Source organism: Hippocampus zosterae, chromosome 4, assembly GCF_025434085.1.
Source record: "Hippocampus zosterae strain Florida chromosome 4, ASM2543408v3, whole genome shotgun sequence".
NCBI classification, from domain to species: Eukaryota; Metazoa; Chordata; class Actinopteri; order Syngnathiformes; family Syngnathidae; genus Hippocampus; species Hippocampus zosterae.
Window position 1 is genome coordinate 4,779,504 of NC_067454.1, and position 14,952 is coordinate 4,794,455.

The window sequence follows — 14,952 nt, forward strand, 5'->3', positions numbered from 1 at the left end:
TCCACGATTATTTTGAAAGTTTAATTTGTTCATTCATTCATTCATCTTCCGTACCGCTTGATCCTCACTAGGGGTCGCGGGGGTGCTGGGTGCTGCCCAGCCGTCTCCGGGCAATTCACGTCATATATTGCATACAGTTACATTAATTTTAAATATTAACAAACGTTTCACCTACAATCCATAATGGCGCAGTTGTACACACTGTAGCTACATGCATTGGGGGGGGAGACAGATGAGAAAATGTTCCCTTTGTCAACATTTGGACTTAAAAGGGAAGTCAAACCAAAACTTTCCTTTATACGTTGTGATTAATATTGCATATGTGGAATACGTGTTAAGCAGTAAAAAAAAAGTTTTGTCCATCTCAGGGGTCCGCCATTTTGCCACTTTGACTGAAAATTACTTTGCAGTTGCTCAGCACAGGGAAAGACCAATTATGGCTCAGCTTCAGAAAAACACATGAGCTGTGATTGGTTGTTACCCGACCAAATATGTATCTTCGGTTTCCTCCCACATTCCCAAAACATGCATGGTAGGTTATTTGAACGCTCTATATTGCCTCTAGATATGACAACATATATGGTAGTTGTCTGTGTGCAACCAGTTTAGGGAAGACCCCGCCCATGTACAAGGGTTGCAAATTACTCTGGTTGATTTTCTTTCTTCATTTAGTACATATTGTGGTTGTCTTTTTCATTAGGTTGAAGTATATTAAATCGAATAAGCTGAATGAAGGTGTGTACAACAGGATTTAGCAAGATTGTCATGTGATTTGAAAAACACCACTGTTGACTCGCTGGGTGTCCAAAGTCCTTCCAGTCATTCTCGACCTGCTTGGAAGTTCAAAAAAATACCAAAAAGTCTTTGTCCCCTTTGTTTTATTAAGATTAGATTCAGCACAAGACACCAAGAATTTCAGAGAGAAGCATTTACATACATGACATGAGCTAGTAATAATACAACCACAGCCCCCGAATTGAAGTCAGTGAGCAACACAATGCTTTTTTTTGTGTGTGTTTGCAATATACAATATGGGTGTCCAATATATGCATAAACCTTCATACAACACACGAAATCATCATCATGAGCACTTTACAAAAACATGGCACTTAAATGCTTAAGAGTGTTTACTTATGTATGACAATGTACCAGCAGAGACACACACACACACACACACACACATTCCTTCGAGGTGCAAAAAAGGTTTTCCATTCACAAATTACACAAAACCCAACAGGAACATATTTTTTGTATGACATAAATAATAAATTTGATTATCAAACATGTATAAGAATCTACTTTGTAGACACACGTGATCAGCCCAACACTGTAAAAGTGTCAGCAAAAATAGCCGCAGTCTTTCCGTGGAATGTTCAATTAAAGGTGATGTGGTCAGTCTGCTCCTACATTCACATTACAAGATGTTCTATTATTATTATTCATGGACGTGCTACCATTTCTGTGCAACTGCACTTCTGTAACGTTGAGGCAATTAGTGGTACTGTATACACGAGGCAAACCTTAAATCACTAATGCGTCCCAGGCACTTAAAAAAAAAGGCAAATTTTGATGGAAACATTTGGACAAATTGAATGTGTTCATCGAACGACGGGGACCCTTTGTTGGTCAGGTCGCAAACTGCTGGTTTTTCTTTTCTTTGGAATCGGTACACACTTAATTGAGAAACAAAGTTGTAAAAAGTAAAGATAACAAGTAGCAGGCGGAGTTCTTATACCTGTAAACTCGAGAAAGACAGACGTGAACCGTGACTGGTTGGACTTCATTCTTGTGATTTTTACTCAAACAAATGTTTTTTTAAATTGTCATCGTTTTTCTCAAATCATTGTAAGAAAGATTGAAATTTCTTTGAAAATACTACGTCACATAAGATTACACCTATTAAGATTTTTGTTTAATTAATGTGAATTTAATGGAATTGGGGGGTTGGATTTAATTCTGTTGGGATTATGGCTTTTTGTAAACCAAATAATCAACTTCAGTAGTACAACTTTATTAATCTTTTCTCTTTGAAACAATGCGGCTTTCTCAAAATATTTATTTTTTTTACCCAAATGAATGCGGCTTTACTCTCCTGTGACTGCAACGTTCTAGGTGAATAAAAACGGTCGTAAAATGATGCTTTTATTTTTTATGCAAATAAATGCAACTTTATTCTTTATTAATCTTTTATTGCGAATTAATTTGACTTCATTCTCATTATATTGCAAGTTTATTCGGGTAAAAAAATTAAATACAAATTCATTCCCGTGATATTTTTCCTCCCACCCAAAATAATGTGGTTATTTTATTTATAAAAAAAACTTCAATGGCTTAAAAGCATTATTATTAAGCATTTATTCTAATAAGATTAATACTGTATTAGGGGGGAAACAATTTCATTCTCGAAAGAATGCTCTCTTTTTGTGTGACGTGATTTTCATGAGCTAATTTTTGTTGACTCAAATGAATATGACTAATAATCTTCTAACACTCAGAATATTTTTTAAATCATGTCCCGAGTTTGTTATCGGGATATCGGGATCGACTGAGGGAAAAAAAAGGTAGATTATTGTCGTCATCTGCCATTTTTTTTGTTTGTTTCAAGCAAAATTGCCAATTTTCTGGATATTTTGGCAAACGCAGCACACAGACACGGTTCATCCAACGCCCAATTATTAACGTCACCAACTGGTTGGCTGGCTCAGGCACTTAACTCAAGATCCCTTTAAAGGCTGGACTACAGAAACAACTGGTTAGCAGCTTATAACATTTCATTCATTCATTTTAAACTACAGGGGGGGGGGGACTGTTATACATGTGTGTTCAATATAAATATTTGTCCAAAGTGTTTGCATCCCCACAGTGTTGCGGAGTGCACTGGAGAGGGCACCTGGGTACTCAGTAGAGGGTGGCGTCCTTGTAAGAGCTGGGGGGGAAGGCCGGGCAGGCTTTGTTCCACGACTGCTCCGCGGTGGGCAGACTGACGGTACTGGTGCTCTTCAATTTGTTCTTCAGGCCCCAGCTAAGGAATGACGACTTCTTGCTGACCTTGCGCGTCTTGCCGTTCTTGTCGTCGCTGTCGTAGGCCAGACAGATCATGGAGTACGTCTTGGGCAGGTTGCCGCAGAAGGTGGCGCTCTTTGCCGGCTGGACACACACAAACAGATGGCACCTCTTTACATGTTTTTTTTTCTTCCTTTCTTTACACTTTTGATTTTAATCTCAAAAATTAGTATTTTGCCACTTGATTTTCATAAAATTACATTTTATTTAGGATAATGAGACTACTCTTAAAATGACATCTTTTTTGTATCCAACTTGAAAACATACAACTACTATCAAAAAGCATGATTTTTCTTGTCTTCTGAGTAGCAAATTTATTCCTGGAAGATGAGCACTTTTTTAAATTGGAAAAAAATATGTCCTATTTTAGAAAAGTCAGACTAAATTCTTGTGAGTGATAGGGTTTTAATTTACCTTTTTTTTGCACAAAAAAAGAAGACTATTTTAGCAAGCTTCCAACTTTATTCTCATTAAGCGACATTTTATGCTGCAATTCTCCGTAAGAGTACATTTTCTGTTTTATCACATGAGGTTGCATTAGGCTAGCAGAACTACTTTTTCCATGATTCTTAGATACAGATGCTGGAAAAGTCCTGGTTCATGTATGACAAAAACAGACACTTGCTAGCTATTAGGTGCGGATGAGAAGGACAATGCCGATGTAATAGGAAGGAATTTGAATCAAAGATGACGAGCTGAAAAGCAGACGTTCATCCATAGATAGGGTGCGCCGCATTACATTATTGTGAAAATTAGAGAATTTTATGTGGCCCGAAATATACAGACAGACTTTTCGTATTATTTGCTCTTTGGTGATTTGAAATTATTTTTAATTCTTGTAAAAAAAAAATTGTTTTTTTTTGTACTCAAAGTACAACTTTTCTCATCACAGGCACAAATATTCTACCCTTTTTTTTTAAACCATAGGGAAAAACAAATCAGATTTTATTCTGGTGTTGCACAATAAAGTGGAGCAGAGAGCTCAGTGTGAAATGGGACTCACCATGGTCGGGTTGCTGTCCAGCACGCTGACCACCGTGATGTCAACACCCTGCTCGTCCACGTCCTTCAGCAGCCTCATCACCTCACCCACACCCAACCTCTTGCATTCCGCCTCGCCCACGGCAACGATGTAGTCGCCCTCTTTCAGTCCATCGGCCTGCCACAAACGGTTCAGTCAGACCTCCTAATACCGCAGAGTGTCAATATTTGCGCACCCGGGTCCGCTTCAACAACTTTGATCAGCAAACACTGACTTGCAAATCATTCACAACACTCTCTGCACTTTCTCAATACAGTCAAACCTCGGTTTTTGAACGTTTCGGTTCTCAGCCGATTCGGTTTTCAACCAAAAATTTCGAGTTTTTTATGCCTCGGATGACGAACACATTTCGGTTCTCGAACGAACTGGCGCACTGGAATGCACCATTTGACTCCTCTCGCCTTCCTTACACGAGGAAGTGACACTTCCTCGTGTTGCTATGAATAGTGAGCAGACGTGTTCAGTAAACATTTTTATTTTGAAAAGACCGTGGTTTCGGTTTTCGAACAGCCTTCTGGAACAAAACCGAGGTTTGACTGTACTATGGAGTAATCGCGAGATCTCTTATGATGCAATTGTCGCGGTTTGCTGACACAAATCGATTCTGTTGTATCGATTCACTGATTCGATTTACCAGAAAATAAAAAAAACCTAAGAATCTAAGAGAAGTACTCGTTTCGGCATATTGACTTGATATGGCGGACTCACCAGAAATACGGATGATTCAGATGAGTCGGTTGTCGCGGCTGACTGATGTGCATAAGGAAACATCGCATCGGTTCACCGAATGAGCGATCTATCGTGATGTACTGTCAACGTTTTTCTTTTATTACTCTCTGTCAACTATCTGGTACTCGCTGTATCTTTGAAATTAACAGTATCTAAAAATTGCTCTGTGATTATTTGCATGTTCGATCCCTATTAAGAAGTCAATGAGATTGAGTTTTATCCGTCAATTTGTTTGGCGTAAATCAAGTAATAAGAATTCTAATCTAACCCAATGATGATGTTGAGCTCCTTTACGTTTGAAGTTTCAATTTTACATGAAATGCTCTAAATCAGCCCTCAGGTCATTTACAGTATAAACTCCAGAGAAGGCGGAGGAGTCATTTGGGCGTGGAAGATTGATTTAAGACGTGTTATTTTAAAGCTGGTCTTGTCAAACGCTAACAGAAGCCAGATGCTTGACATGAACTCCCTGCAGCATACTTGGAATATCAAATAACTTTATCTCCTCGCTCTGCCTTTTACGTTAAATAAGATGGACCAAAAATACAGCTCCTGATTTCAATTGAATTACGAGTCAGCTGGGATCATGAATAGTCGCTAACTCTAATGAAAAGCCTCGCGGGCTACGAAACAGATTAGCGGTGTTACATAAAGCCACTCAAAGGAGGTCATAAACCTCTTTAGAACCTTAATACTGCTTTCAACTGTGTACACTGTCTGTCTCTTCTCTTGACTTAGGTCAGTGAACCAAGACGACCAAATCATCCCAGTCAAACTTGAGTCAGTAAACCGTCACCGGTATTTCCACTCACTCCGGTCGGCGAACCGACAGAACCACAACTTGTGTCGGTGAATCAATACGAACAAATCATCCGAGTATGTTTCCGCTAATTTGAGTCTATGACTCGATTAAACCGATTAACTCATTAAATCATTCTGAATTGACCACAAAATTAAGTGACTGGTGACCACAGTTTGCACTCACAGCGGCAGGGCAAAGGGGATCCAGCGAGACAACTTGGACCGGTGCCTCCCCCTTTAGGGTGAAGCCCAGGTCTCTGTCCTCCGTGCGCAGGCGCACCTTCCGAGGTGCTGTCCAACGCTGCTTGGCAGAGAACACTGACAGAGGACCCTGAGTTGACACACACACACGCGCACACGGATCAGTACAGCCATACAACCCTGTGGTTAATCCCGTTGATCCAAAATGGAGCCGATTTGTACAGTATGCATCTAAAGTAGACATTTTGATGCAAGTTGATGCAAAAGGATGAAAAAAGTCATTTCCAAGCATTCTTTCCAACAAAGAAACAAATGTACAGTATAAATCATCAAAACAGGACCGAGTACCTTCCATGCTTGACTGAGGTAAAAATAGTTTCTTCCTAATTACATGTATTGTAGTAGTTTTGTGTTTTTTTGTTATTGTAAAGTGTCCTTGGGTGTCTTGAAAGGCGCTTATAAATAAAATGTATTATTATTATAGTAGGTTTTTTTTCGTAATGCTGAAAAACGTTAAAAAAAAAAAAACATACCGGTACATACAATCGGCCATCAAAAACAGTACTACTTGCCTTTGTGCCTTTTCGCACGTGGGAGAGGTTATCAATTAGTGGGTTCTACTTTAGCACATGCACCACCTCACCACGAGCGAGTTTAGTCAAAATCACCAAAGCTGTCAAAACAACAATTTCACCGTGGGAGGAGATTAAAAGTCAAGATAAACCACCAGCGCAGTCAACTATGGCAAGTATTCATTCATTCATCTTCCGAGCCGCTTGATCCTCACTAGGGTCGCGGGGGGTGCTGGAGCCTATCCCAGCCGTCTCCGGGCAGTAGGCGGGGGACACCCTGAATCGGTTGCCAGCCAATCGCAGGGCACACAGAAACGAACAACCATTCGCACTCACACTCACACCTAGGGACAATTCAGAGTGTTCAATCAGCCTGCCACGCATGTTTTTGGAATGTGGGAGGAAACCGGAGCACCCGGAGAAAACCCACGCAGGCCCGGGGAGAACATGCAAACTCCACACAGGGAGGCCGGAGCTGGAATCGAACCCGGAACCTCTGCACTGTGAAGCCGACGTGCTAACCACTGGACTACCGGGCCGACTATGGCTAGTAGTTGGAAACAAAGTACACATTTTTCCATTTCCCCCTAATAGCAGTATGTGTCACGAGCACCATTGTCCACCGTTAGTGTTTTGCACTCAATGATGATGACAAAAACATACGTACACCAACAAATATACATACACTTAACACCCAAAATTGTGAGTAGTAGATTAGTAACCCACGTACCAGCCTCTGGAAAAAGTCGTTGACTTTCACCTTTAGTATGGCGGGAACCTCCAACTCTGCTTGTTGCTCAGTTTTTGCTATATTAAAAAGAAATAAATAAGTAAAATACTTCAAAACAAACACTGTAGTATTTTAGCAGTCCCAAAAAAAAAAAAAAAAAGTCAGGTAAACTCAGGGAAAGCTCACAGATAATGTCGGGTGCGTCGAGGTAATCGGTGAACTCCTCGCCCGTTTGGTTGTCACCGGCCTTGTGCAGCGAGCGCTGGTGGCTGGCCTTCAGGATGTCCTGCAGCACCTCCAACTTATTGAGGTGATGGCACAAGCAGTAGATCCTCAGTGCCTCCTCGTGGCCTGCGGTGGCGCGATGGATGTGGGCTCTTCCTGTGGGGGGGGGGGGGGGGGGGGCGAGGGGGGTTGTCAGGAAATGGTCGCTGAAACTACGGATGCTATTCTTGGTGGAGAGCGACTGAGCCCAGCTGTGAATAGTTTTTTTTTTAAATCACACCCTCCTAAAGAAGTTTTCTTTTATAATTGCCTGTACAGTGGTATATTTCTAAATTTCTGCTCAGTGGTCTGAAGGGGATTTTACAAGGATAATACAATACAATACATGCTGATTTATATAGCGCTTTCACAACAGCGGCAATGTACATCTGTGATGGCTAGTTTGGCCTAATCCTGTGAAGACTGCCTGTAAAATAACATAATTGTTCAAAATTCATATTCAAAAGACCAAGGCATATTTTGTCAGTGAGGGCTTGGGTGTAAAGCCCATTTTGCTTTGTTTTTCTTCTTCTAAATCCGTTTGTTTTAAATCATGTATGCTTGGCTTTAAAGTGTACATTTTTATCCCGTGTTTTAAACTCTTGTAAAGTGTCTTTGAGTACAATGAAAAGCGCTTTCAATATTAAATGTATTATTATTATTATTTCTGTGTATTTATGTGTTGGATATTCTGCCTTTAGGGGTGTGGCCTAGTGACTGATGTCAAGTGAAGGAAGAGTGGGCAGCTCCTTCTCAGTGCTCTCATTTTGTATTGGGTTTTTTTCCTGCAACGGATTGAAGTGCATCCGCGACCGTCTGCGGGCAGCAGCCTACCTTACTCCCTCTACTTTTCATTCCCACTCAAATCCGAATTTTGGTTCGCAACATAGAGTGAATTAAAAAAATATGTTAAAAAAAAAAGTATAAACATTGAAACTCCTGCATGGCATATACATTTTGTAGTCTGCCAGTCGAAATGTATCACCATAGAGTATTTTCTTGTTAATGTGTCGGTACTATTTTACTGTTTATATAGGGTTTGGGTGGCATCGCGGGGTTTCTTTTTAGAAAGTTAAACAACAAAAAAAAAAACGGAAATTGGTGAGTTTTTCCAGCAAATAGCTGGGGACAGGATCCGCAGGAAAAGAAAAAAAATAATGGTAGGTGGCGATTTATAGGACTGGGACACAAACAATTTACACAATTTCTGCATAAAGATTATATTGCGTGGAACGCACAAAAAGAACCATATCATTTTTAAAAAGTCTATTTATATTCCTTTTATGCAGCTAAATGCATTTGAGAGCATGAATTTCCAATCACAGTCCAGGATTCCAGTGCATACTAACCATGAATCAGTTTAATTAAAAGCAAAGGGTTACAGTAACTACTGATCGAAAAAAAGCAGACACTCAACCAAATATGCATACTTAAATGAATCAAGGAATGGTAAATAGAACAGATTACACAATCAAGAAACGCGAGACGCCGCCGGAGGGTCACACGACGGTGAACTTACCAACTCGCTCTCGCTCGGCTGTTTTCTTCAGAATGTCCAGAGGGGAACAACCGTCAGGGAGGTGATCATACACTTGGGACAAGGACTTTTCCTGCTGGTCCTCGTCGTCGCTCGGACCAACTGAACACACGCAGAACACGCGCGCGCACGTTTCTTTTAGATTCCGCAGTACATCGGTTAGCCAGTGTTTGTGTACCCAGCCTCATGTTTTTCAGTCAAGAAGGTATTTTTGAAGTGTGATTGATTGATTTAGAGTTGTTGAGAAAGTATTTGCTTAGCACCTACTCCAACTCACTTGCTCACACAGTTCTCCTCATGAGGCAAAGTGTGCCTGCTTCAAGCCGTTTATACAATACTGACACGTAAAACAAATGTAAACATTGCGTATATCATGGAGCAACATTTATAACCAAACCATAATTTCATGTTATGAAAGACATTTAGCTTGATGCAAGATTTATTTAGCGCCATAGATGGGCTAATGGATATTAGCATAGACGTTACAATCAACAAAACCATCACGTAAACTTCAGTTTGTCCCTCTGAGATGCGGCGGCGGTCGTGCAGTTAACGGGTCCATCCACTGTTTTGCACAGGAATCCCATAATGAGCAGTCCCCCCACACCCTCCGCCACCCTACCGCTCCACTCAGCCCCCACCACATCCACTTCAGAACACAAAGTACTCTCTTCACCCCACACTTAATCTCACAGCATGCTAAAGTCATTAGCGGCCAAAAGATGCCATCGCAATCACAAAAGAAATAGGCATTCTTCTCTCTTATTGGGAGCTCTGAGCAGCTCTTTGCAATTCTTAGAAATGAGATTCTTTTTAGCCACAATATGCGAGTGTGCACGTGTGCGTGCATGTGGTTGTGTGCGTCTCGAAATAGCCCTTACATAACAGCGTTGGGGCCCGAAGTGAGTCGAGTTGAGGAAAAGTGATTCCATCCACGAGCAAAAACTGTTCACATCCCGACTGGCAGTATGTAGGCACTCATGCATGTTTTTGTAATGAACAACAATGTTTGTGAACACCAATGTACACCACCCAAGCGAGAGTTGAGCAAAGTATGGCCCGTGGGCCATTCATCAACAATATACTGAGATAGTAGAATAGAACAAAATAATGATCTGATAAAATAAAATGTTCTTGATTTTAGGGTTAAAAAAAAAAAGACAAATTCATGGATTCAATTTTTCATGACTCCGTTTGTGGCAGGCCATACTTTGGCCCTCCCTGTCTCGAACTCTCGTTTAGTATCTCAAATCGAGTGTGCAGTGGCATCTAATCAACTGGCCGGCAAGCATCTGCAGTATTTTCACAGACCCACATCAGCTCCACGAGTCATGGGAAAGTAAAAAAATACAAGTAGATAGTGGACATATGTCAGATCTAAGAGATAAATCTAAACCAGCCTTTTATCTCGACCACACTATCAAACTTGTTGCTGGGAACCGCGCCTCGCAACCGTCGTTGAGCCAGGGCACATATTTCGCATCGGAAAAATCTCACAGCACAGCACCAAACTAAAGAGATCCCGATTGTTATTGATATGGGCAGATCACGACAAACCTGTTTGGCTCATCGAATTTCGCTTGTTCGGATCAACCAATCAGCTGACAATAATATTGCCATGTCGAGTTGAATGTGAAATCTGATTGGTTAAAGAAATGGTCATATCATTTATGTTATACAAGCTGGTTCGCCGCCCTGCGGGCGGCTCATCAGCTAGTTCCTACGGAAGGCTGGTAAGGTGGGCCTTCGGCCCACAAAAGTGTTGTTGCTTGGTTCAACTTTTTGTTCATCTTCATTGCTTATCGCGAAAATAAAGAGATGTTTAGCTCTACTAAATAACAAACAATTTCATTGCAATGCTTGTGGGTAGACAACAATTTTTCGCTAAGATGCCCGCACGATCGTAGTGAGCCACTGCCTGAGCGGCGCAGTGACGGCGCGCAGCGGCGCGGTGAAGTAGGTACGTTTTGAAAAGGGACAGACGGAAGGACAGACCGCGTGCGGGACGACGCGCAATATATATATATATATAGATGGGGGGGGGGGTGCAAAAGATGGCCAACGGGGACGGGGCCCTGGGGTCCACGTTGCCCCCCCCCCCACCCCACCCATGGAATGTCGGCCTGTAATTTATCGAAGGATAATCTTAACTGGATTTGGTCAGCAAATTGGATGCATGGTTCCCAGAGTCAGATGAAACAGAAGGGTTGAGTGCATCACACTTATGCTGCAAAATCCTGAAGTTCTAATGTTTGACTTTAATTTGAAGGCATCTTGGGACCAGATTTTCAAAAGAGGACGGAGCCAGAATTTTGAAAGACTGCACATTTTGGGGGAATCTTGTCACCCTTCTGACTCACCACTGTTTTACTGTGAATAAACTTCTTATAAATAAACGGTGGACTTACCGCGATGGTCCAGCAGGGCCGAGGCCACAAAGTAGTGCGCCATGGAGCGATAGTGGTTGGTCTTCACTTGAGACATAGTGGACCAGAAAAAGGGCACGTTGTCTTTCACCGGTGTCTGGATCATGGACTGGTGGACGTGGTCGTAGACTTCCGACACCTTGGCCGCCTCCTGCGCCATCCTGAGCAGGCTCACAACCTCATTGCGGACGCCGGGCAGGGCGAGTTGCTCGAAGAGACACTCTTGCGCCTGCGCCAGCATCATGCGGATGAGCATGGCCAGCATGGCGGGACTCATGTCGTAGCTGGGTGTGTGTGTGAATGTCTCCTTAAGGTGGTTCAGAATGCCTGAAAGCAGAGCCACGCAAAATGATCAGTCTTTCAAATAAAAGCCAACTGTTAGCCCGAGATTACCGCTTGTAAATTCAAATTGATGGACACGTTACTCCTTTGTCACTCGCTAGTAATTTCGTTGACTTGAGTCATCCGAGTCCGTTTTGTAGACTGCAGATTTCAGTCAGTGATGAGTCAGTTGAATGGGTTCACTGACTTCAGGTATCAGATTCACTGGAAACATTGACTCAGATGATTACCGGCAGGTTATGTTGGTGCACGAGCTCAAGCTCGAGGACTCATGTGCAATATTGCGGCCTCAGATGTGAGCAGGCTCAGTAGAAAGCACAGTGGATGAGTGATCTGTTGATATAATCTTCATACCTGCCGCCTTCTGGAAGGCCGAAATGGCCTCTTTCAGGCCGGCCGACGTCTGCCGGTCACTGCGGGTGCCGATCTGCGAGTAGAGGGCGGCCATGTTGAAGAGCACGCTGGCCTTCTCCAGCGACAGGTTCTGCTGGCACACTGGGACGCCTGTGAAGGAGTCGTACCTGAATGCAAAGATGAGAAGGATCTTGTCAAGTGCTAAAATTTCACACCGGAGATCACTTAGACAGGTTGTTAGATCGTACCAAGTGAAGAATATGCTACTGTGATGTGTTGGCGAAAAGAATCGACTCTCCACCAGAGGAAGATGGTTGAAGTACTTTGCCAGGAGCTCCACGCCAGCCTCACTGCGACTTGGTGTCCTGCACGACTGGAAGTTAAAACAGAATAAAGATCGGTCACCAATTTCATCGACGTCTTTGCAACTCTCACAAGACTGCCACAAATCTCAGTCAACACCAATTCATTCCAGGGTGAGAACACATGTCCTTGTGTTTATTTTATCCTTCACGCTGGTGAATTTTTATATTTTTTTTACATGAACACTTTGAGACAGTAATTCATGCCTTTGTCACATCCCGGCTGGATTACTGCAATGCCCTGTACTTTGGAGTCAGCCAGTCCTCCATTAAGTGCCTTCAGCTGGTCCAGAATGCCGCTGCTCGCCTCTTGACTGGTACTCGTAAGAGGGAGCATATAACTCCCACTCTGGCATCCCTTCACTGGCTCCCCATTTATTTTAGAGTTATTTTCAAGATCCTCCTCTTTGTTTTCAAATCTCTGAATAATCTCGCGCCACCTTACCTCTCTTAGCTCATCCGCCCCTACACACCTGCCCGGCGCCTCTAGTCTGTGGACCAGACATTATTAGAAGTACCAAGAACTAAACTGAGGCTCGGAGGGGATCGAGCCTTTTCTGTTGCCGGTCCCTCTCTCTGGAATGACCTCCCACTGAACATTCGGCAAGCCTCCTCGCTGCCCATCTTTAAAGCCCTCCTCAAAACTCACTAGTATTCTTTGGCGTTCGACTCAGCATGATTTGTCCTTGATTTTACTGCTTGGTGCTTTCCACCGCCTTTATTACCGATTCGTCTTACCGTTTATTGTATATGTTAAATCGCTCCATGTACAGCACTTTGTATGCCGCGATGGCTGTTCGAAAGTGCTCCATAAATACTCTTGACTTGAATTGACATTCACAGTACATTGGGTTGGTAGAAGATTCGTAGGACCAAAGCTGTTCCTCAGGTTATGTCATAATACAGTGACTCATCAGGCAAGCGTTGATTTCTCGCCACAAACAAAACCAGAAGAAGAGTCATGACGGATTGTAGGTAACGCAGGCATTTCAAAGGTAATGACAATAAAATGCGTCTTACACAACCACCGATTCCAACTAAAGTGTGGTTCCGTGGAAATAAAGTTGAGTTGGATGGAGCTCTGACCAGCGATTTGGGTTTCCACAAAGAGTTATCCAAGTTCGCCACCTCACTCCGACGACACACGGTTGACAACAAAAGGACAATTTAGGTTGAGCATCGTCCTTCTGTCTGTTACAAATAGCCAACTGGTTAGCGATTCAAGAACATCTCAAAGAGTGGTTGGCGCTTGATGGAATCCTGGAAATGGCAAAAATGCACTGAAATCTGCCATTATAAAACAAAATGGCAGATTTCCTGAGTTCTTGAGACTTTTTGGAGAGTCTGCCCATGGTAGGCATGCCTATCGAATCTATTACTGTTATGAGAAACTGGTTTGACGGCGGGTGAATTTTTCCGATTCCGGGGAACGAGCTAATTTTCGGAGGAGTGAGTCATGAAACTTCACTTGCACTCACGCACAAAGAGGAAAACAAAGTTTTGTGGCAATTGAGGGGATGGGAGGCGAGTTCACCTACCTGTCGCAAGTCCATCAAGTCAGCAAGCTCGTCTTCGTAGTCGGCTCCGTCTTCGTTGTAATGTGAAACAATGTAATCCTGTCAGAGAGAAACGTCATAAAATGGTTGCGTGTAGCCATGTTTGTCTCAAAAACAATTGCTTACTCTCGTATTTGTACATTCCGTATGAGTCAATGTAAAAATCAGCATTTACAGAAGGAAATTTCACCCTCTCCTTCAAGCCAGTGTGCTTTGTTCTTTTGTGAGTAAATATTTAACCGGGTAGCAGAAGTACAGATATGTTGACCCAAAAGCATTGAACTGGAAAATCCCTGGTAAGATGCGATGCTAAATTAGCACTTTCGGGCTTTTAGGTCATTAATCCAACCAGTGAAGCATCTCGATGAGTGTACTTTACCTTAAAGGGTGTGGCGAAGTCAACTTCTTTGGTCTCCTTCAGACCCAGGGCAATGAGCGGGATGTTGGCAGTTTCCCTGGAGACAAAAACACACACAAAAAGACAAATACAGATGGTTCAAAGTGACGTTGTTGAAATAATTCCATGTTTACCCAAGTGTCAAAAACAATAGGTTGGCATTTTGTTTTGCAATTGTTTAGAAAGGCTGAAAGTCAATCAAGACTTTTAAATCACTCCCTTTAAAATTACATGGAAGGAGAAATAAATGATTTTTAAAAAGCTAACAAAGCTAACAAACAATGAATGTGATAAATGCGGTGATGTCACAAAAAGATGCAGTGCATGTGGAAAGTATTCCCAGGGCTTCCCTTTTCCACGTTGCTATACACCATCCCAATTTCAAAATGGCTAAAATTGGTTTCTTTGCACAAAATTCTAAACATAACATTCCCTGATGACAATGTAGCTTCTAACATCACTTGAGCAAGGAGCATTCCGAAGTAAAAGTTTGTAGTAGTCACATATATTATATTTTGTAAACGCACATTGTGGCTAACTAGCTAGGGCTAACTTGACCAAGATCCAAAACAGGAA

The 14,952-nt window shown here is 42.3% G+C and overlaps 1 protein-coding gene across 2 annotated transcripts in view; it reads right to left on the reverse strand.

The window, feature by feature from the left end:
- Positions 1-861: 861 nt before the first annotated feature.
- The window catches only part of rhpn2 (rhophilin, Rho GTPase binding protein 2), a 28,148-nt gene continuing 14,057 nt past the window's right edge, over positions 862-14,952 (reverse strand). The window contains exons 4-14 of one of the 2 annotated variants that reach the window (XM_052062503.1): positions 14,359-14,434; positions 13,962-14,039; positions 12,310-12,434; positions 12,062-12,228; positions 11,348-11,692; positions 8,922-9,041; positions 7,325-7,519; positions 7,169-7,215; positions 5,820-5,966; positions 4,067-4,222; positions 862-3,147 (exon numbers count right to left, since the gene is read on the reverse strand). In XM_052062503.1, coding sequence (XP_051918463.1) covers positions 2,899-3,147; positions 4,067-4,222; positions 5,820-5,966; positions 7,169-7,215; positions 7,325-7,519; positions 8,922-9,041; positions 11,348-11,692; positions 12,062-12,228; positions 12,310-12,434; positions 13,962-14,039; positions 14,359-14,434 — 1,705 coding nt within the window. In that variant the 3' untranslated portion in view covers positions 862-2,898. Of the gene's footprint in view, positions 3,148-4,066; positions 4,223-5,819; positions 5,967-7,138; positions 7,216-7,324; positions 7,520-8,921; positions 9,042-11,347; positions 11,693-12,061; positions 12,229-12,309; positions 12,435-13,961; positions 14,040-14,358; positions 14,435-14,952 lie in introns of both variants that reach the window. The other variant, XM_052062502.1, reaches the window with a different exon arrangement.